Below are 23841 nucleotides of genomic sequence, written 5' to 3' on the forward strand. Positions count from 1 at the left end.
CCGTGAAAATGGAAAAGCTTGATGATGGTTGAATTTCTTCAAGTCTAAATGTACCATAGGTACCTGCTTCACTGAGTGACTGCAGGAATCCATTACTTAATGGTAAAGCACTGTGAACAGGCAAGAGCACTATAAATGCCAAGTAGTGTTACTACTAGTAGTAGCAATAATAATAATATTTGACACTTGTATAATGCCTTCCATCTAAGAATCACAAAGCACTTTACAAAAATCAATTATTAAGATGCTGTGAAGTGGGTAAGTGTTATCTACCTCTTATAGATGATGAAACAGGCTTGTACCGGTTAATTGAATTGCTAAAGTTATCCAGGAGGCAGGCAGAGAAAGACAATAGATAGCACACATAAGGCCTCCTCTGTCATCTCTAACCACCAGGAATTCTTCTTCCCAACATGTCACCTATTTGCTCTCACTTATCATTTTTGTGAGCTGTCCTCAACAAGTAGTTTTCATTACCTTTCCTATCATTACAAATGACAGAATTAAGGACATCACACTAGCAAATACACCCTGTCCCTTCATTTCCAGGATAGGCATCATTTAGCACTACATGGATAATTCATTTACATAACCTATTAATATTTATTCTCCTTATTCTTTTTTACTGGTTTGGTGAAGAAATAAAGTATAGCCTATCACAACAACAACAAAAAAAAAAAGGTAGCTTTTACAAAATCAGAAATGGTAAATCTGTATTCTTTGTGGTCCTAGAAACCAATATCCAGATTTCATTATTCTTACTTATGCTTATTAACATTGTTTCTTGAAAGAAGTACTTCTGATTAGTGGAAGTTTCCTTAATGCAATTTACTCATTTTTTCTCATACAAACACTGCACAATCAAATTACTTTCACTTTTGCCCACTGATTAAGGCACAGTGGACTAAAGAAAAGAAAAATACACAACAAAAAAAAACAGCAAAACATAAAAGCATGTATACTGACATGCTACCCCTCCATACCACCCAGGAAGCAAACAGCTCAAAGATGCTCAGTGTTAAATAGACCTTTAAGAGTGAGTCCCACTTGTGACGCCAAATTCCCAAGTTCTAGCACAGACCAGTGCTGCAGGAGGTTTTATGGCCCCAGCCTGGGACTCCACTTCGCCTTATAAACTCAAAGCAGCTGGTGTGAGGCTGACTGCTCACACTAATTATTTTGAATAATACAAAAAGATATCAAAGGCCTTCCATTTTTAGCCTATCCTGAGCTTGATACAGATGATTACTACCTAACTTCTGCTAGAATTTTCTCCTTCATTAACAAGGTCAATGTATTATTTATTTTTTTTCTAAAGTCAGGTACCAGCTAGTCATTGAGGTGCACAGAGAGCTTCACAGATTGGAAAAGGAAGAAATCTCATTAAAATTTTCAGAGCCAAGATGTGTCAAGCGAAGCATACAGGTATGCTGCCAATGGAGCCAGCAAAAAATTACTGAACCTGTTTTCAGATATTAATGTGAGAATTTATTAGCCTTGTTGATATTAACATCAAATGAATTTATAGAAATGTAATATACATTTTTAATTTACACATTCATTTCCCCACACACATTTCTTCCCTCTCCAATAACAGTACCACATTTTATCAGGAGAATACTAGATCCCATCTTCTCCATCTGTAGTGAAAATGTACTTTCCTTTCCTTGTTTATACATCTTGTAAAGATGGCAGCAATAGTCACATATTGTGGTTTAGAAACTGGATCATATAAAGAGTATATACGCGCATATGCATTAATCTCCCCTGACTTCAAAGAGTGTCTCTTTCTGCAATCAGCATGAGAAAGCAAACTACCCCCTCAACTGGACTCTTACTTGCACCACTTCCCGTCAAGATTTATGGAGGAACTTCACAACTGCTGCTGTTGCTGCATCACACAGCCCTGGCTACACGGAGTGCTTCTTGGAAGAAGGGGCCACAGTCATCTTTCTTTGCCTCCTTGTACTTCCCCTTCCTTACCTGCTGCTCTTTGCCCTTCTCCATTTAGACAGCTCACCACAGGTAATCTCTGCAGTGAGCTACCATACAGCAGTAAGAGCAAAGCACATCGTAGCTTTCTAGGAACAACCAGCAGACATAATGGAATCAAGGAAAGCATTCATACAGTATTCATTATTGCCTTCCATTTCTTCTGTCCTTTGCTTCTCCAGGCTTGCTGAATATATTTTTACCATATTAATGCATAAAACAGAAGGAAAGGGAGGCAGTCGGATGTCTACAAGATTTCAAGTTTTCTGTGAACATACTACACATTCCTCCTCCTGTCCTCAGGCTGCAGTGAGGAAGGCTAAAATCAAATTTAGGTTCAAAGCTCTTTCTGCCATAGAATGTTCAGCAATTTTAATTCAAGCTGACTTAGCTCAGGAAGTCACTGTGCATGGGAAAAAAGACATTGTTTTCCCTTCAAAAGTGAACACAGCAACACTGTATTTCCAAAACAGCCAAAAGATGCCGGTCTAAATTTTGATCGAACACTGCCATGATTTTTATCTTTTCTTCTTTTGAGAGAACAAACAAACAAACAAGCAAACAAAAAAACCTAGTTGCAAAAAATATCTTTATTAAGGGAAAAAAGAAACAGTTATTGTCACAAAATCTCCAAATAAATTAACCAGTCTCCTCAATGTGTTAAGTTTATTCGGTTTTGAAAATTGACAAAATATTAACAAAATGTATGACAATCTTTAAAAGCACTATAATGGATAGTATTGGGTACCCGAAGTCTCACATCCAATCCTTCACCCTAATAGATTTCTCTACATATTTATTTTTAATAGCAGGTGTTCAAATCCACATTCTTAAACAGCCCTACAACCCACATCATGACTTACATCAACTACAATATCCAGTATCTTCCATGCCCACACCATCACATGCACATAAATCTTTAAAACCAGCTGCTTATAGTAATTTCTACACATTCCTAAACTTTAAAAGACACATTTCTGCTGCTTATTCAAATCATGGATTAAAACGTCTAACCTTCCCGTAGGACAAACCTAATTATACATTAGATCACATTCCAAACACAAGCAGCACTTAGCTTACTTTAAAAACATTTCAACTTTAACATCTCAACCTTAAAGATCATTTAAAATAAACTCAGCTATATGGCCACTTATATTAACCTTGTTTGTTACCAAGCCAAACCTGATAGAAACTGTCAGTAATCCCCAATTACCACTTTCTAACACAGATGATACAATGATCTAAAAGTAACCTTTCTAATTCAGAGAATTATTAGAGGACTGTGAATGTATTTGTTCTTCGTGGAAAACCAAAAAAAGTTGATAGAAACTTGGTACTATGTTCCTTCAAAAAGAACCTAATGTATTCTTTATTTGCCTTTTTTTAAAGACACTATGCCTGTGCTCATTTAATAACATGGGGTTTCACATGAGTAGAAAAAAAATCAAGAGCTTTCTGTGCCGATCATAAACCAAAATAACACCAACGTAATTTCAGCATATGCAGGATCAAGCCCTGAACTGACATGATCCATCTCTCTGTGTGTATTCACATATATGTATTATGTAATCAAAATTAATTTGATAGGTCAGTTTTGTACCCTGGGAGCATAAGATGTTCAAAGAATGAGTAAGATGTGCCACTACATATGGCAGAGTAATTGCATGTGAGACAGGATTTTCTACAAACATTTTGTGAGAGATTTTGCTGAAAGTCACAAGAGCTAAGCCCAGTAAAACTCCTTGAAACTACCAGGAGAAACACAGATTAATTCCCGTGCTAGTTACAAAGGAAAATAATGTACCTTTCCAGCCTCTTGCTGTGTACAAATGCCAGCCCTCGGTGCAGGGATGAAGCATCAACCTCCTGCTGCATTATTCTCCCCAGCCTCCCATAGCACTCAGAGCACCTGTGATGCTTTGCCAATATTAACAAATGGCTCAGACATAAATTATTGCATATGCCTGCCTAAAAACTATGCTTCCTAGGGACATACCTGCCATGAAAAGTTGTGCTCCTGCAACTGAAAAAGCTATTGATTCATTCCTTCCTTTACACAAAATCGTTCTCAGCACCATACCTGAAGAGGGAAACTTCATTTTTCTTGACAAAAGTGGCATTTTCTCAGACTCTTAGTTTGTGATAAATACACTCAGTGTGCTAACAAAGCAACAGTTTATAGTTTACACACACTAATAAAAATACTGGAATTACAGTCATGCAAGGGAGGCAGTTCACTTACCTATGTACTAAAACCAACCCATCTTTCAGTACATTTCCTGTAACCCATGCATACATACAGAGTAACTACACAGAAATTAACTACAATCCTCTGTAACCTATCTGTGTTACAGAAACTGTATCTGTGTTTCAACTGCTTTAGCAGTGGGATTAAACCAGTGACAGCAGGCTAAATATCACAGCGAGAGAGCTGAGTCCATTTTCAGCTGCAGTTGCAGACTACTTTGTTAACCATATACAGACAGAGCAGGAATAGCATCACACACAGTTGCCACAATTCTGTTTTCCAAAGGTTTTACTTCTTTGTGTCAATTATTTTAGATCTACTGTCACACTGGAGACCTTTGGCCATGGATGATTACCTTTTTTCTAGCATGTTATCAGGATGACGACAAAACCCAACTGAAAAAATGTGGGGTTTCCCATATTTAGCTTCCCCCTTTTTTCTCCCTTTCACCTTCCCAAGGCAGTTCTCCATACCATACCCAGCCTGCTGAACCATGAACTCCAAGCCCACCTCAGAAAGGCAGGATGAATAACCCAGCCATTCACAGTTCCATCTTCCATGTTCTCATGCCAAGTTTCCTCCTGAACTTTTGGACAGAGACAGAGAGAGCAGAGACTACTATAGTAGGTACCCCAGTGCACTAAGTGTGGCACTGCTAGCAGACAAACCAAGAGGAGGTCCAGCAGAGAGTTATATGTATCTACCTCAGTTAGAGAAACTGAAGCAGCCTCACAAAACCTCTGTCATTCCCATAAATATATTTTTTCCAGAATTAATTTTCTAGTAGTAATTTTCCAAACTCATCAGATCATCACTAACAATAGAAATATTTACTAGCTCCAGATAATAAAGCAAGATACCTCCATCTCTCACTTGCCTAATGGTAGCATCAAAAACATGAAGGAATAAGACAACCCAAAGGTAATCCCTTCTGTCCAGCAAAACTCTACCAAGCTCAAACGTTTCCCAACACTCAGTGGCCTGCAGTTGCTCAGATCCCTACAACATGCCTGGTGTGCACTGACCTGCAGAGCCAAAACATCAGAGTGACTCTCTAGAAATCTCTAATGGAGCAGATAAACATAAAACCCACAAAATCCATCTTATATTCTTAAAAAATTGTGCATTAGATTTTCAAAAGAAACCCAAAAAGTACTACTTGTCCTCTACAGGAAACTAATCACTTCACCATGTCAACAGATGGCGTTAACCAGCATAGTCATTCATGCACTTATGCACAAAAATTGTAACAGCAGAGAACAGGATATTAGCTTAATATTCAGATATTAAGATAATACCACGTTAATGATTAAGATTAAATAATATTGGGGTACTAAGTCTGATCACTAATTCACATTTCAAAAACATACTGCTCTGCATTTCTAATCCAGCAAAAGTCTGTGATTGACTGCTGTTGAGCTTTTTTCCCTGCTGGAAAAAGTATTTCATATGTGTCTTTTACTTAGAGCTAATTTATTCCAACCAGCAATATGGATTGTGAAAGCAAGTGGCATTGATGTTACTATGGTGAGCATCTAAAATGTATAGTATAACACCATCCCACAGTGACTAACCCCAGAACTGTCCTTCTTAATGAACATCTATCTGCTATGAGGATAAGGAATGTGGAAACAAGTTCTGATTCAAGCTGTGTGCTCTCAGGAAAGCAAATCAAAGAGGTGCTCCATAACAAGAAAGGTGTTATACTTACTGCATGACTATATATGCTATAGCAGCATGGTTTATAATTAATCAGCACTGTTTGTGTTTCAGTAGTACAGAAAAGACAGTCACTGAATGGAGTCCAGTAAAGATATACAAGGTTTCACCTTTGGAACATAGCTGTATTTCCCTTCCAATTGAAATTCTGTGACTGAATTACAATGATGTCTCAACCTGGAGGTCGTAGCAACTAGTTTTCACTAACTTTGGCCAGCTTACGTACTAAATAAAATCTAAATAAAATCTGAGGACCAGATCAACACTGGAATAAATTAGCCTTGGAGAATACAATCAATTAAATACATTGATTTACACAAGCTGAAGTCCTGCCCTGAACAGACAGTCACTGGGCACTTCTACTCCCTGTGAATTTTAAGGATGCTTGAAGGAAATACAGAAAGCACTCCAAGAAGCTCATTATAATTCACCAATATCATCTCACCTGCTCTTTATCTTTGAAGTTTGTTGCCCGAGTGGTGAAGCTGAGCTTTCCCTCATTCAGTGAGAGTAAGCATTTCACATTTACTGAGACTTCTGTCAGGAGCCTGGGACAGATTCGTAAAGGTATTTGTGTGGAAATTCAGCTGCTCTATCTGATCCACCTACTAGACTGCTATCAGGAGTTCCAGCCGCTGCTGCGTAACTACTCTCATCCAGTCTCTGGGCGTCCCAGCACACTCCAAGATACAGTCCTGTCTTCTGCAGACCCTTAATTGGCAGGAGCCCAAGTTATACTCATTTTAGTAACTAAACAGAGCCAGGACATGGGCTCAAGCACTAGTACACAAATGTCAGCATCATGGGGGTTTCTTTACAATGTTGCCCAGCACAATTTTGACTTACGGCACCCACCATTCTCTCAATGCCCAGTTAATAGTTTGGGGAACAACACTGAATGGGCAATGTTCCTAATAGATGGTTTGGAGTTCCATATAGAAGAGAGATTTCAAAGCCTGATAAGAAAAGAAGGGAGACTTTTACCTGCCTTTACCAAGCAGCCCATGTCAGTGCTATTAAACTCTCCTGGAATGGAAACCACAGGCTGGTAATGGTCCCTGCCCTATCCTCATTCCTAACCCTCTCCAAGAAAAGCCTGGGACAATGTTACTTGGTCAACACCGTAAGGATACTAGAAACAATGCTCGCAATTTAACAGCTTAGCTGATTAAGCTCCAGTGTCTGGCACATTTCCGGGTGTTGCTTACTCATACATACATACATAGCATTTGAGGATCTGAGCCTCAGGTCTTTCTGTAGCAAAATAATTTACTTCACAATTAACCTCCCTGTTCACATTTACTATCCCCCTTCCTTTCTTCTTTTCAGTCACCTCTGAAAACCAAGTTCTCTCCATGCCTGACAATAGTAATGCCTCCATGTCTTTGTTCACTGTCCTTCAGAGCAGAGGCAAGGATTCACATTTTTATTGTTACACTCACTGTGAAGTACAGTGTACAATTGCAGTACTAAATCACTGTACTTGAGGGCTCATTCTTAATATGCAGATCTTATCAAAATATATTAGTACCATCAAGTGGAAAATTGACACCTCTATGTTTCTTCAGCTACCACATATCCTTTTTAACTCTGTAAGAGATTTGAACCCTACAATTTATCCTATAGTATGCTGTAATCAAAAGCATCAATCTTTTTAAGGCTGCCTAATGCCTATAGTCGCCATTCTGATTAGCCAGGGGTTAGAAGTATAAACACAGCTAAGTAAGTACATAACAATGATAGAAAAAAAACAGAGTTTCTTTTATAACATATAGTGTGAGCAGCCATACCTATTATTGTAAGGAGCACAAGGTGCTACAATTATGTAATCAGTTATTATTCTTAAGAGGCAATCAAGAAGCCAATTAAGATTTCTATAACAGCTCCAAGGCAAGTGGAAGGTCAATATCTGAACGTTACCTGAGTGGACAGTGGAAGAAAGGCTGCCAGTGATTCATCACATTCATGCTGATCTCATCTGCTAACTCTGATTATTTTGTTATGTTTGGGGGTGTGGGTTGGGATGGTCGTGAGTGTTGGTGAGTTTGGGATTTTTTTGGAATTATCTAAGGTTATATTATTGGTTGGTACAATGATAAATCACAGTAGTTGAAATAGTTTCTAAAAATACGTATTTCAAGCACTTTTTTAATCATAATTTTATTCTTCAGATTGTGCTAGTCTGAGCATCAGGAAGACAGTATTACTGCAATTAGAGATATTTTGACAAAAGCTTGGTATAAGCAACCCTATTTGTGTAGAAGGAAAAGGCATTCAAAGTCCTTAGTTTTACAGATGAACTCCAGATTTAATAAAAGCCTTGAAAACTGTTTTTCTACTGGAAAACTTCTAACTGTACATACTTATTAAGCCACATTTGCCATAGCTTAAAGAGTGACTCTTCAAGAATAGACAGTGGAATCAAAATATTTTTGCTGTGGATTTTAAGTACATTTCTCTGCCTCGGGTTTTATTGACTGTGAAGATTATGCAGGCCCTGTTAAGTCATTCTGTAAACTTGTTTAAACGCCTTCCAAGGAGAACACTTTCTTAACTCCTTCTCATAATGATCTCTACCAATGAAAGCTGTCATGTATGAAAATGTATGTAATATTTAAAAGACTGATTCCACAACCTGCAGGTATCAAATTTAATCACCTACAACGTCAGTGATTATTTAAGGTGAAGTAATATCATGAATAGTACCTAGGCTAGTAGGCAGCTGACAAGAAAAATAACAAACCAAACCAAAACAACCAAACAAAAAAAAAAAACCCACAGAAGTAAATATTCAAATAAATAATTTTAAAAAACCCTCCCACCACAAAACAACACAAATTTATTTGCTCTATTTTCCTTTCCTCATTAGAAGTCATAACATGGCATATGGATATAATCCTCTATTTGAGCCATTACATCTGCTTTACATAATGAAAAGCCCAATGCTGTCAGTACTCTTTTTTTTAAAAAAAAAAACTTCACAGAATGGAAACTTGTTCCCCAATAACAAGGGAGCTGTAAACCTGTGCTGCACAGATTTATTAACCTAGCTGAAATGAAAGGTGTATCTTTTTCCACCAAGTGTTATCATTTTCAAGTAAGCCATGTCTTCTAGGGAAGAATTTTAGAGACCGTTTTTTGTTTATGTTGAGGGGAGGGTTAACTTCTGAGACAAATAACTACAATGTTGCATCTGTATTTCCTGAAGTTTAAGTTCTAAAATATGCTTATTATAATGCTAAGCAATGAAACATGTATATTGTACATACCCAGTATATATCCAATAAAAAACTACTGTTCCCCATGGTATACAATACACTGGTGATAAACAGGTCTTCAGCAGAAGAGATGAACAAAATATAAAACCAACAAGTTTACATATCCAACAGTTATTTCAATGTCATTTTTGGTTTATAGAATATGAGCACAATGTCTGCAAAGAGCACACATCTGTGATTTCTTTATTGATTATTAGTAACCACAAAAATTTATCACCTGGTCCCAGAAACAGAATTTTTTTAAAGTGGGCTTTATTTTGTGAGTAAATCACTGTCTCCAGCATTGTTCAGCCTTCCTACATTGCCTCTTTGCTATACTGAATAGCCAAACATGTACTTATCATTCCAATGAAAATTTGAAATCTTTGCATAAAATACCAACATAATCCTTCTTCATTTCTCTCACTATTTTCTCACATATGTTTTGCTATCTTTTCTTGGAAGTAAGTAGATTCTGAAACACTGAAGAAGGGAAATGCTAGAGTCCATTCACGTAACATAATAACCTTAGACTTTCCTGAACGAAGAGCACTCGCACAGCTTTATAAGGACTGCAGTTAAGCATTCAGACAGCTAAGAGAAGCTGCACATGTATTCAGTGACATTTACGGTATGTGTATTCATAATTCAGTGCACACAAACTACTTGCATTCACATCATATTGTGAGATTTTTACTTTTTTTCTATGGGGGCTTACATGACCACGTTTGTTTATTTTATTTTCCAAACAAGTTCTTCATAGCTATGTGACAATTTCCGATCTGGTGCTCATGAGACCAGGCAGACACTCCCTGGGTTGAGATGACAGGTATGCCTCTCGGCTGCTATTTAGCACAGACCTGTAGCCATGTGGGCTGTGGCCACCCTGGATATTCTGTAATGCCTTCCAGCACAGCAGAGCAGTCAGAGCAGCATCTGGAAGTAAGCACTGCCTTTCCCACATAGAGGAATTTTTATTACTATTCAGTTCACTGATTACCCACCTCAGCCAGCATTTGGGCCACAATATTCACAAAGCAGCTGATGCGAGAATCACTGCAGATTCTTTCCCTGTCAAGTTGTAATGCATGACCAGAAGTTTCTTGTAATCACAGGAAAGGGCACAAAAATGGGCTCAAAATATCAAGACTTGAACACAGCTTTCCAGTTTCTAACGTGAGCTGCTCCTCCCTAGACACCCCCCACCCCCTGCAAAAAAATCAGCAGTCACACTCAGTCTTATTTCCACTGGAGATGCAATGAATAGCACAAAGAAATGATTAATATAGAAAAATCACGAAATCCACAAAAATCTACTAAAAATTAAAAAATCTGTATATGAAAACTTTTCTTTGAAATAAAAAATGCATACAACAGCTTAATAATTGTAAGAGTTTGCATTTCTAACAGATCCTCTGATCATAGTGTTCATACAGATTTCATTTGTAATTTCAACCCAAAAATTCCATCTACCAAATATTTTGCCATCAAAGGGTGTATTTTAGGAAGATCTGTCCTCACACTTTCCAATCAAGTTTCACAAGCCTTCCTAACATGTTACAATCTAAGCTGGAAATGCAGGCTGCAGATTTACAGCCGATTACAACTGAGAATTTTCTCAACAACATCAAATACATCTCTCCAGTTCAGTCTGAGCAGAATATAGATAGAATATTTCTGTTGACACAAATGCACTAAATCTGTTTTAGAATGTGTTCCAGGGAAAACATCAATTGAAAAATTGATACCAACTACAGTTGATTAATGTATGAATTGTTTCAGAGCTGCATGCAATCTCCCAGCAATAGTTCTATTTCTTTATTTGAACGAGCTTGCCAATTATCATTATGCTTAACTATGAAACTGGGACAAAATTTTGATGATAATGTTTACATCTTATCCAGTATGCACATAAATTTAGTATTAAAAAAAAATTAAACAAAAATCAAAAAGCTGTCATTAAAGTGTCTTACAACTGGGTACAGAACAATACATTCTGAGCAGCAAACAGCATTTTCACGCATGTGTACATACCCCATGATAAATCTTGTTACTCGTGCATGGCAGCTGATTGTACAAGACAAGCAGTCATATGTGCTCATGTAAAATACAGAAATGCAGGAGTAAACTCTGGTTTTCTAGCTCTAGTATCACAGTAGCTGCCTCTGTTATCACCTATGCAGCTTATCGTCATAAATCAAGGTATTTTAATACTGTTCATTCAGAGTTTTGAAGGTTCAAAGGCTAACAGCAGAGCTGGTTGAATCTTGAAAAAAAAGCAGGGTTTGCAACTGTTGATGTGACTACTAAAAAGCTCCTTTAAAGGATCTTCTTACAGATATTCAGAAATGTTTGCATGCATGGACTTCTGCATGCATATATGTTGGTAAAATGACTTTTCCCCAGTGAATTCCTAGGAGTCACAAACTGGATTTTAATGGTACTGAATGTTAGGTTGGGAATTCTGTTTCCTGCAGGCCCATGTATGCATTTGTACTTTTTTATGACATTGGCTCAGCCCTGTAATAAACTTAATTTGACCTGTTAAATAAATTATCTCTGAACTGTGATGTTTTTTTTTTTTTTACTGTTGTTGGTGTAAAAACTTCCACAGTAAGATCCTAAATTTTCAATGCTAAAAGAAGGATTACAGCTTCTGCTGCATGTTCTAACAAATATGATGCACCGTGCTCCAGAGAAAAGGCATGAGGGCATCATGGAAGGTATGTCCATATAAGAAGCCAGGCTTATACAGGTGGATAGACACATAAAGCGGCAAAACTGTATCTCTTGCAGTGTACTACAGTGGCATTTTTAAATAACAGTATTTCAGCAGGCAGATAAAAGGATCTCAAATTTCTATTTTTTTTTTTTTTTAGAGAAAAGTGGGAATATTTTTCCACACTCTTCTTAATACACCCCACAGATTTCCTATACAAGCAAGAAAAATTACATTTTCAGGTAGTGATGAATTAAGCCTTCTAAAATAATCAGTTGAGATGTAATAAAAAGATTTGGTTATTGGTGTTAAATGTTGTCCGTCTCCCCACACACACACACAAAATGAGGAAAAAAAAAGGCCCCACGTCTTGCAGCCACCCAAGTAGGAGACAAAATGCCTACATTCTGGCCAGCCTTTAAAAGCTTTACTTTCCTTCTCCATTTAGTGACCTTTTGCAGGGAATAAGGAGATTCAGAATATAAGATTCATTTGACCACAGTTTTTACACAAGAAATCTAATCTCAAATGAAAGTATTTGCATAGAGGCAGTTACACACTTTATTTAGTCATTAAGTGGTCAAAACAAAATGTTCCTTTAGCCAGAGGAAAGAGTCAGAGCATCCTCCCCAGCACAGGCAGGCGAGTGCTTACCACGGACAGCGCATGTGGGCAGAAGTCCAGGAAGCAGGACAGGAACAGGCAGAGGAACAGCCCTTAATGCTAAAGCCTGGTTAACAGCTCAACCCACTATCCAAGGGACCACCTGTTTCACAAACACTAGATCTCTACATCAATTTTCAAACTCGTACAGAGTGCAGAATAAAAAAAAAACCCTAAACTGCTATGCTCTGAGTGAGTAAAATGCGTATCAACTGAAAGTGAGGATGCAAATGGATGTAACAGCAATAACTCTGGAAATAATGGACAAACAAGCATTGCCACATGCAAAAGAAGAGAGAAATTGATCTGGTTTTAAGAACTCAATTGAGGGGGCACTAAAAATATTAGAATGTTGGAAAAGCACTGTCAAACATAAAGCACCTGTTTAACGTTACTGCTAATTGTGGATGAAGGAAATGGCCCTAGCAGAAATTGGTTGAAGATGATTAAATTTAATTGCAATGCTATATACAAAGTGCTACCCACAGACTAAATTAGAAACAAAATATACTCGGAAGAGATATATACCACAAACCCAAGTTTAATACAAGGGATGAGTCCCAAGGCTACATGTGGCCAAAACCACATTTGTATCTTCTGAAAATTCTTTCCATCTCTCACGTGTTGCAGAAGTGCACAGAAAACACACGAATAGGAGACACAAAATCAGGAAATAAGGTCACTCTAAGATTGGTTTGGGGCTGCAGGAATGCTCATATTCTTCAGCACAGTGAAGGCATTAGGCTTGGTAGGAAACACAGCCCACTCTGAGACATAAGGGCTGTGAATTAATGAGATTAGAAATAGTCAAGGAGGAGTGCCTTCCCTTAGTTTTTGTAAGGCAGGTACCTTGTGTAAGCCAACTCCATGCCTTCAGCAGAGCATAGGATGCCCCTGGCAAGTGGCCACTTCTGCTGGAGAAGGCTGCCAGAGACTTCTGGCACAGAAAAGTAAAAGTACCACTTTTTGTTTTCTCTCCAGTACTTCCCTCTTTTTCTTTCTATATTATTTAGTTTGTACAATTGGTTCCCCCCCCCCCCCCCCCCTTTCCTTTCATGGAAACTACCCAAACCAGATTATTTATCAGAGCCACTGGTTCATTACTGGTCCCTTTATACTATATTTCTTAATTGAAATTTTACTTCTTGTGCATTTTCTTTTTAAGAAGAGAGCAATTCTAGAGCATATACCCTCCCTCTCCACTCTCAGTGCTGTTGTGTATAGCCACAGTGCTGAGAAATGACTTACTTATGATCAGAAACTCATGAGGTATTTGGCCTTCCAGCTAACCACCCAGATATACACTGGGTCCTGCTTTTAACCTGCTGCCACCTAGACCACATTTCCCATGGTGCACATCCACCATGTCTAACCTTTAAATTAGTTCTGACAACTGTGCTTGGCACATCTCACTGGTGGCAAACACAAAACTGGCATTCTCAGTTGAAGACATGTTTGTGCCAGCATCTCCCCATTAGGCTCAGGCAGATGGAGATACCTGCTCATGCCATGGCCCTCCAGTTCTCTATTTACAGTCCCTCAGTCCTCAAACACACTTAAATTTTCTAAGAACTTTCTAAGTGCCTAATGTTGTTATCTGCTACAGAGAATAACAAGGTGCTACTGAGTCCTCAGTGCTGGAACTGCATGCTTGTGGCTCAGTATCAACTAGTCAGTCATTATTATCAAGTATCTACAATGTATTTAATTAGAACTACTGAAGCCTCTGGACATGGGGTGAAAGCTGTGCTTTTCCAAAGGTAGCTCTGTGTAACAGAGAAGCATTTCCCACTCCACTAACCCCAAAGAACTTAGGCAAGCAATAAGTACAATGAAGCAGCTGCTTGACAGCCTTATTATAAAACAGCTTAGAAAAGTATGTGAAAAATACTGTATTCAGCTGAAACTACAGGGAAGAATGGAAGAAAAATAATTAGCCGAGTCAGAAACTGGCTATGGCACTGGGTCTTCTGAGCCTTCTATTTCCTTCAAAATACAAAGGGATCTTTAAATACCAAGTAGTAAATGAGACTTTGTTTATATCTAATCTTAAAAAGCCACCAGCAGAAAAAGCACCCTAATAACATCCTTGGCTCAGAAATAATTCAGAAGCAAGAGGGCCATCTGCTGAATTCCCAGTACCATTTTCTGCTGCATCCTGGAGGATTTTCTTCAAAAGTTTGGTAACCAAGTTCTCTTCAATGCCAGCTTTGCTAGACCTGTGAGGTGTGGCAGTAAACCTCTGACTAGGTTTGGCTGCAGGTCACTATTACAGCATATCTATCATGACTGCAAAAACTAAAACCAGTATGCTGATCAATGTAATCTATTTAGGACTCCAAAATCCTGTAGACAATATCAGTCTGAAGTATATCTCTCTCTGTATCATAATGTATTTCATTAAATAGAAATTTTCAGAGGCAGAAAACTTGCACGAACATAACCTTCCAAATAAATTAGAAAAAAACAAACAAACAAACAAAAAAAAAAAAACAAACACCCGAAAGCACAGAATCAGGTCTCTAAAATAAGCTTCAGCTTACTGTCCATTACCCTCAGTAACATCAGCACCATGCTCAAACTCAGCATTCCCTTCCCTTTGCAAGTCTATCACAATTCCATTGATATATGATTTACTGACAACTGCTTTTGATTCCACTCTCTGAATTCATTACCACCAACTTCAGATCCTAGCTTCTGCACATCCCCAGCTAGTCAATTTTCCAACATGCAAAAGTGGGCAAAGGAAAGGTAGAATTTTAAAAGGATTTTATGACAATGCTGTCAGTCGCATATTCACAGGCATAAATTAAATGTGTTACCTTTGTAGTCATCCATCTCTTGCTCTTCTTAATACTGCTACAGCTAAAGGTCTCTCTGCACACCATGAAGAAGGGCCAGAATTGCATTGGCACAATAATACCTAAGTATGCTAAATAAATACTACAGAAATATCCAGACTGAAAAATCCTTGTTCATATAACCATGAAATTTGATAAAGGTATTTAAAAATATTCACCACTGTTCTCATTTCTTAAAGCATAACCTTAGGTCTACTGACATTTCATGGTCTGTTAATACAGAACACTTTAAATATAGAAAGGTACACGTTATCTGCTAAAGACGATGTAGACTCATGCATAGAATAGCTCATAGTGTACAAATAAAAGATTGTTTAATGGTACAAGCTATAAAATCAAATCTTTAAGGATGCTTCCAAGTTCAGCATTTTAAAAAATGACTGCAAGACATAACCGGTGTCTTTCAAAGTTATAATCAGGAGGTATTAAATCAATGCACAAGCACAGGACTGGGGATACAAATAAATACCATTTGCTTAAGACTTCCTTCTAAAGTATAAGTGGTCCCAAGTTTATCTTATAGGTTACTGAAAATACAAGGACTTGGAAGGGTTTCTTTTGTATTGTGTGACCTTTTTTTTCATCCTTAAAACAATTTTACTGCCTCAGTCAATACTAAGCTTTCATACGCATGATTCCCACATCCATAATGCAAAAATGCATCCAGGTGGTGTTTGCTATTCACTATTCCAAACTTTGTACACACTGATGAGCAACAAGAATATGGTCTGGAAAGTTGTAACTTTGTATGCATGTACAAATTACTCTAGAGAACCACTGATTTCCATATTTAATAGAAAACCATTATCTACTTTGCCAACTAAACATCCCTTTTTTTTCTCCTAAAATTTGGACTCCCATGTGAAAACATAAAAACAGCATATACAAACCAGTAGGAAATGCTAATTATCAAACACATGAAAGTAAGAGAGTTCTAGAGCTACAATTACCCAACATTAATAAAACAATTTAGCATGTACCTTTATTCTTATAAGCTACCCACTACTCCCTCTCCATAGGGCTTGGCCTATCACCTCAAAAGCCTGTCTAGCTTCAAAGAGAGGCCACTAAAACAAAAGGCAAAAGGAAACAAAGAAAAAAAAACAGAAATTTATGTGGAGAAGTGAAAGTTTTCCCTCAAGAATTCAGAATGAAAACTAAAGATTGCTGAAATTGAGACCTTTCTATAGAAATGGTCCCAAACCATCTAAAGCATCCCAACTCTTGGTCATGTGAATCCTGGAAAGAAGCTCTATCTTAGTGAAAAGCAATACAAAGTGCACTCGATACCTGATTTAAACTGGAAAGCCCACATGAAAAAACACTTCCATTAAAAAATGAGTAAAAGAGACATGAGGTTATTTTCAACTTTGTATTTTTTTCCCTTTTCTACTAAAGCCTAGATAGGTGGCTTCAGACTTAGATGCTTCAATTTAAAGAAAAAAAAAAAAAAAATTACACACCTTTAAGCAATAAAAACATCAATACAATTATTTGCTGTTTTTTTTTTCTCCAATATTTTGCATTCAAACAAAAATTACTCCCAGCTGGTGGCAGAGTTATGATGATTTGCTAATGGAGTTCGACAATTACATTTATCGCATTAATTACTTAGACTGAGAGGAGTGGTGTGCATGCTCACTAAGTAGGCAGAAAGAAAGGGAAAGAAGTTAGAAAGTGAAGGATCTGGAACATAACAATATTTGGAGGGTAATATCTTCTGATACTTCTCGACTTGAACATCAGCTGTTGAAGTTCTACTATAATGCAAAGTACTTAAAATCCAGCTACTTCCCACTTCAGAACTTTGAGGTCTTTTACTTTCTATCTCTATAATTTTGTACAGAAATCTCAGCTGACACCTCCTGTATTTTGGGAGGTTCTACACGTAAGGTGGATCAGCTCCACGGGTCAGAGAACACAAACGCAGCTCAGCCAACATCTGATTGATGATACCTAAGGCACTGACGGATTGCACACGAGGGATACCGAAGTACAAGGGAAGGACCTGCAGATGCCGTATGAGAGTGCTGGCATATGACACAGAAGTGATTTTGGAAATATAATGAAATATTTGGCACTTTCCGTCATCGAAAGTCAAGAAAGGGGAAGCAAAAACTTCATCATCACAAGCAGTTTCCAAAAGGTGGTTAGGGCGCAGGTGTGTTTCGGGGCACAGCCAAGCGCTGCCACAGCCGGCGAAAGTCCCACCAGCGGGATGGAGGCACAAGGCCAGAACGGCGGATGACAGGTCCGTACTCCTCACTATTTCACACGCTGACCGGCACACTGACAGGGGACATTCAGTCATGGCTACGGACGCGCTTGCGGCACTGCTACCCCACTGACGGGCGGAGGGGACTGGAGGCTCCCTCCGAATGCGCTGCCCCCCGCCCCTGCCCGAAACCCTCACTCTCTCCTACGAAACGCCTTTAGCCGCTCACAGAGACCCTCTACCGTAGCTCGGTGGGAGTCTGGTCTCAGCGGGACCTCCGCAAACTTCATGCGTGCTCTACCTAAATGTTGGTCTTGGCAGCTCGCAACACACTGCAACCAAACTCGCAAGTACGGGTTATTTTGGAGCCGAAATCATAAGGTCGATCGCTCCCCCTTCTCCGCAGCGTCAAAAACCTGGGCAAAGTACTAAACCGCGACACCTGCAGCCGACATCTCGCCTTCCCCCCCCCCCCCCAAGCAGCCTCCAACTTCCCTACAAAGCGTCGGGAATTCACTTTTCATCGGCACGACCCCCGGCCGCTCTCCGCAGAGACCCGCAGCGAGGTGCACCCCTGCCCCGCCGCGCAGAGCCAGCGTTCGGCCCCTCGGCTCCACACAGGCAGCCACCGACCCACAAACTTTTCCGCGCCGCCGGTCGAGGCAGCGCCCGCACCCGCCGCCCCGCGCCCCGGCACCGACTCGGCGCCCGCGGGCGAACGCCGCCCCCCGCGGACCGCTCCGCACCTCTCCGCGCCGCGCATGGGCACCCCCGGCCCCGCTCCTACCGTGCGGGGGGCAAGTGAGGGAGGGAGCGAGGAGGTGGCAGTTACCGGCGAGCGAGCGCCCTTCTTGCAGAGCGGCCCCCTGAAGACGCCTTTGATGCCGCGGTAGTGCCCGTTGCTGAGGTGCCGGGAGCTGATGACCAGGTAGCACGCCATGCGGGCCCCCCGGGCGGGCGAGCAGGGGGGAAGGCAGGCCGGCTCCTCCTCCTCGGCGGCGGCGGCAGTGCGACCTCCGCCAGAGCAGAAGCCCGCATGAAGGAGCGGGCGGAACCGCAGCAGCGATCTCCCCCCTCCCGTCTCATCCAGCGGCCGGGTTAGCGCTGCCAGCAGCGGGATGCACTGAAGGCGGCAGCAGCAGCGGCGGCTGCCAGAGCACATCTGAGGGAGCGCGGAGGCCAGTCCGCATGCTGGTCCGCGGGGAGGAGACGGGCCCGAGAAGAAGGGCAGAGAGCAACTTGCACGGTCCGCCGCGACTATGGCCCCTTCCCTCCCTCTTCCTCAGACCAGGCCACCGGCTGCCGGCATCTGAAGGGGAGTTTCTCCACGGCGGCTCGGGTGGCGACAGCTCCCCATGGCTCTTGCCTTCGCCGGGTTGGGTGGTGGATGCAGCTGGCCGCCGCGCACAGCCCTCCCCTCCCGGCCCTCCGGTGCCGCCGCTGCAGCCGGCGCCGCCGCGCCTCGCCTCACCTCCGCGGCGGGAGGGGATAGGGGAGGATGGGGGGGCGGTGCGTGGTGCGAGAGGGGGCGGAGGAGGGGTAGGGCTGGCTGGCAGGCAGGGGGGAACGGGACGCTGCCTCTCGCCGCTGCGGAGAGGGGAGCGGGCTGTTGGCCGGCAGATCCGGGCTGCGCGGGCCGGGGAAGGGAGGAAGGCGGCGGTGCGCGGTGACCGCCCTCCTTCTCTTCACCCAACTTTCCCGCCTTCGATGGCGGAGATGTAATGTCCCTGCTCCGCGTGCCTCTGGCTACGCTTCCCCCTTTGTCCCGCATCCCCTCGCTTGTCCCGCCGCTGTCGCGCAGGTTGTTCCCCGGCTGCAGATACGGCCGTTCCCCGCCCTCACGGGCACGAAGCCAGACGGGGGAACACCCTCCTGCTACCCCCCTGCCAGGGACGAGAGCGGGCACCGTCCCTCCGCTGCCAGCCGCGGGCCGGGTTAACGGAAAGCTGTGCTGCTCCGGTTCCCGCTGCTGGCTGCAAGTGCAAAGTCGCCCAGGACCGATGGAATGGCTGCCCGGACATCCCCCGGCCTGTGGCTGAGCTCGTCTCCTTCGTCCCCCCTGGAAAGCTCGTGATTTTAGGTGTGTGGTGTCATTTACGACCTAAATGATATACACAGAATCGTAGGTGTGACACTCTCCCACCACTAAATAGCTGAAACAGGTTGCTCTTTCTGCAAGAGACCTGCGCGATGCACCTTGGACTTGCCAGGCACTACTGGGCTTCTTTTCGTCAGCACAAGTATCGTCTGTGCTCTGCTACTTACTAAATCGATAAAAATAAATCAATAAACCACATGGCTTTAGTAGCCCCCTGCAGATCATGCATTTCTTCGAAGTAGATTACTTTAAAGTGTAGATAAGAATTAATGTCAGATCATTCTTTTAATCCCGTAAAAGCCTGTTTTCAGATACTTAGTGAATGAAACTGATAAGCCACACTCATTCTAATTTTAGCCTCTCAAGAGCTATCATTCTATGAACCTAACATAAATAAAATCTCACACAAGCCACCGAACTGTATAGATAAAAAGGTCACGACAAAACAAATGTCATTTTTATGGCTGTGTATGGAAAATAGTATTGTACAGTTGATATCACAGTCTTAGTATAGTGTTTAACATACAATATAAAATTTGATTATAGTTCTGTTTATGTACATATACCTGTATAAAACTGAACAAATCTATTAGGTATTTTATTAATAAAAACATAATGTTATAAAGAAAAAAAAAAAGGCATCTGAACCTGGAATAAGCAAAGCTGGAAGTAACACACTAAAAACATCCTTATGTTAACCAAAACACACTGTTTTGCAATGTGAAGAACTGTGGGATGGGGGTCAAATTAAGCTGGTAAAACCCAGGTGCAAAATAAACAAAAGAACTTGGCTCTCTGCATAATGTGTGGTTGAACTGTGGGACTCTTTAGTAAAGGGTGTCATGGATCACAGATTAAACAATCCCATGAATCAATACAAACCAGGCTTTGGGGCCTGGGAGCAATAAGGTGCCTGCAACACAACCTGGGAGGACTTTCCCAAAGTAAAAATTTGCATTGGAAAGTGGCTTTTGAGAAATTACACTCATTACACATTAATTTGATGACAAAAATGAGCTTTTATGATTATTTCCTCCTGCAAGTCACATTTGTGTAATTGACTTGAAATTTATTCTTCTTGCCATATTATTTATCTGTTTTGTTAACTACTCCTTCTTTCTGAAATAACTCCCATGCAATGATGATAAAGAGAAAAGTATTCATTTCACTTTGACTTTTGGTCTGCATCTTGACTTTCTGACTCTGCACTGAATATGCAGTTCTGGAAGTAAAGATAAGCACTTCCTTTTTTTCTGGCAACGCTTTCCGAAACTTTCCTTCTCTATGATGTACTTCTTGTTTCTCAGACAGAAAGAGAATTTACGCCCCATCTCAGCAACTTGCACAGAGGTCCAAGTTCCTTTTCTGTTTGAAGAGATGTGGTAAATCCTTTGCTTCACAGAGCTACTGATGTTCTATTAGAAGGTGAGGGAGAGTGTACAGAAGACCCACACCACATACATGCAGTGGAAACACATGTTTGGCTGTCAGAGCTACACGGACAGACTGGGCAGTCTGTCTCGCCTGCAGAGGAGGTTCAGCACAAGCTGAAGCTTTGCAAGAGCTCCACTGTAGGCTAACAGACAGTACTTTCCTCCTTAAACTTTGAGAGTCTTCCACAGTTCATTTACTAAGATTGTTTGGAAGGGAAATTATTTGCCTCAGAGTGGACTGTACAGTATTCATTTTATCCTGCTGAGAAGGATGATGTGCTCAATTGGCCCTGCTGTGAAAAGTAGAAGTCATTTTAGGCTCACTTCACTTGGCAAACTCAGGGGAATAGTTACTATGACCACCAATCTAATTTATAAACAATCTGTAGGACACAAGCCTGAGAAAATGGGATTAAGAGTTGTCAAATGGAACGATTAGACATTAATTATAGCACTCCCTGAACATTCCTCCAAATCTCTGGAGATGCTGCACCTTCTTCTCTTTCGTCACAGGTCATGTGGAAATACGAGCCTTAACTATTTGTACTTTCATCTAGGTCCAGTCCTTCACTACCTTAGAACTCATAATTTTCACCTGAGCAAGGTGGATGTAAAATACTGTCTTTCAGAACATTATGCTTTCTTTGCAGAAGTCTTAGTGACTTTTCAAGATTCAAGGATGTGGAGAAGAATGTCAGCTGTCACTAAGAGATGATTATTAGAATAATAAAATGTTCTCCAGTTCATCTATGCTCTCAGTTTACACAAGTTTTTATAATTACTAAAGATTACTTACCATTTTTTGCCCCCCCCCAAAAAGTCTGTAGCATTTTCTAATTATTCTTTATAGGGATTGTTCTTATTGCACAATGTAGTGTCAAATTGAAATACCCAGGCTAGTTCTAAAGCTGCTAGTTCTGATATATATATATATACTCTGAAGATCAGCCAGCAGAGAACCATATTAATGCAGTCACATTACATTTAATGGTTGAGCTAATTCATATGCTTTTTTGCAGTATTAGTACAGTTTAGACATACCCTTAAAACATTTTCTACACTGTGGATTTTATTTAGATTGTAATTCAACCATTGATCCTAATATGAGTTCCACTTGCAGAGTCCCTTATACTGATATTTTCTGCTATATAGGCAAAATCTACAGTTAGCATGATTCGTTGGCTGCTAACCTGTTTCTCAGTGTGAATGTGGGCTAGATCCACTCAAAGTCCCCAGTCCTAAAATGTTTTCCACAATCCCCTTGCTATGCTCAGAAAGAGAAAGGACATCCATCCTCATGGCTCCAGATATGAGAAAATTCAAAGAGTACAAAGAATCTTCTGGCACTACACCTCTACATGTTTTACTTTAGCAATCAAACAAGAGCAGGGGGTGTGTAGACACACAGCTTGAATACTGCTTCACAGTGTGATTATTCTCAAGTGAGTTAGTTTAACATGAGATGTTTTCCAATGCAGAAGAACCAAGTGAGCCCTGCAGTAAGAACATACTCTAGTAGTGATGTGATTTTTACAAGCTGATTTTTACAACCAGTCTTCATCACAGTACTGAATCAGTGAGAGCAACAAGAGTGAGATCCTGACAATTCAGTTATAAAAACCCAAAGTGAGTTTTCTGACATATAACAGAAATGTTTTAGTGTAGCTTTACAGTATATGTTATCTTCAGACATAAAGAAGATTTTAAAGCTGTACATGAAGTCTTGGCGATATATGGACATCTTTGATTATAACTGCTTAGACTTCATCCACCCTCAGTTCCTCCTCTAAGCCATCCAGCCAACTTCTAATTTCTTTCCATTCTTGTGGCCCATAACTGGAGCTAATTCCTCAGTGTTAACATGAAAAGTGAATGAACTCCTGCCCCACTTAAACTGGTGACAGGTTTTGAGGTCAGCAGAATCAGAGTTTCTTCAGAAGCTTTCGATTGTGAAGTGTGTTCATGCACAGTAACAAATTCTTGCAGAAGTCTGGAACATGCTATTAGATGTCCTATTATTCTACCTGAAGACATTAAATAATAACCTGGAAGAGTCTTAATTCTTTGTAAATTAGAACCATATATTAGGAATAGTCTACATTTCTGTAGATCGTATAAATTAATAAGTTTTAGCTGGAATGTTTGATTTGTTTTTCTTGGTGCAGCATATATTTTGGGGAAAATTTTGTAAAGTTTTATTCTTACTTTGCATCCCTGCTGGATGTAAAAATACAAGGCGAGATGGTCTGTGTAAAGCTTCTATGTTTTGCTTGCAGTGAAACAGCAACTTCAAACCTCAGTTCTTGTTTTCCTAAATCTTAAAAGACACCAACTGCATTTTTTCCTGAAGTATTAGTAGTAGCCTACTTCATTTTATGTTTTTATTTCATTAATTAATGTAGAATATTTTAGTTCTTCCATGCTTTATTCCATTTGAAGTAAACATAATAATGCTTATCCTAACATTTTTAATCCCAGGTGGCCTCTTTTTATCTAAATAGTAGTTAAATTCCTCTAGTTAATCGCTTATGTAAGCAGCCTTCTATTACCCAAAACTTGGAATTGTCAAGGTTTATACACTTGAAGCATTGATGGCTAAGTTATTCTACTCTCTAGTCCATGCAGAATCAATGACA

The 23841-nt window shown here is 40.3% G+C and overlaps 1 protein-coding gene across 1 annotated transcript in view; it reads right to left on the reverse strand.

Moving 5' to 3' along the window:
• ZNF804B (zinc finger protein 804B) overlaps positions 1 to 19140 on the reverse strand; it is a 231053-nt gene extending 211913 nt beyond the window's left edge. Inside the window, exon 1 of the mRNA XM_062604997.1 lies at positions 18507 to 19140. Within this exon, the coding sequence (XP_062460981.1) occupies positions 18507 to 18836 (330 nt within the window). The 5' untranslated portion in view covers positions 18837 to 19140. The remainder of the gene's footprint in view (positions 1 to 18506) is intronic.
• Between the last annotated feature and the right edge of the window lie 4701 nt (positions 19141 to 23841).

The sequence above is a fragment of the Pezoporus occidentalis genome, unplaced genomic scaffold (genome assembly GCF_034315485.1).
Source record: "Pezoporus occidentalis ecotype Australia unplaced genomic scaffold, CSIRO_AGI_Poc_V1 ctg9, whole genome shotgun sequence".
Classification (NCBI taxonomy): domain Eukaryota; kingdom Metazoa; phylum Chordata; class Aves; order Psittaciformes; family Psittacidae; genus Pezoporus; species Pezoporus occidentalis.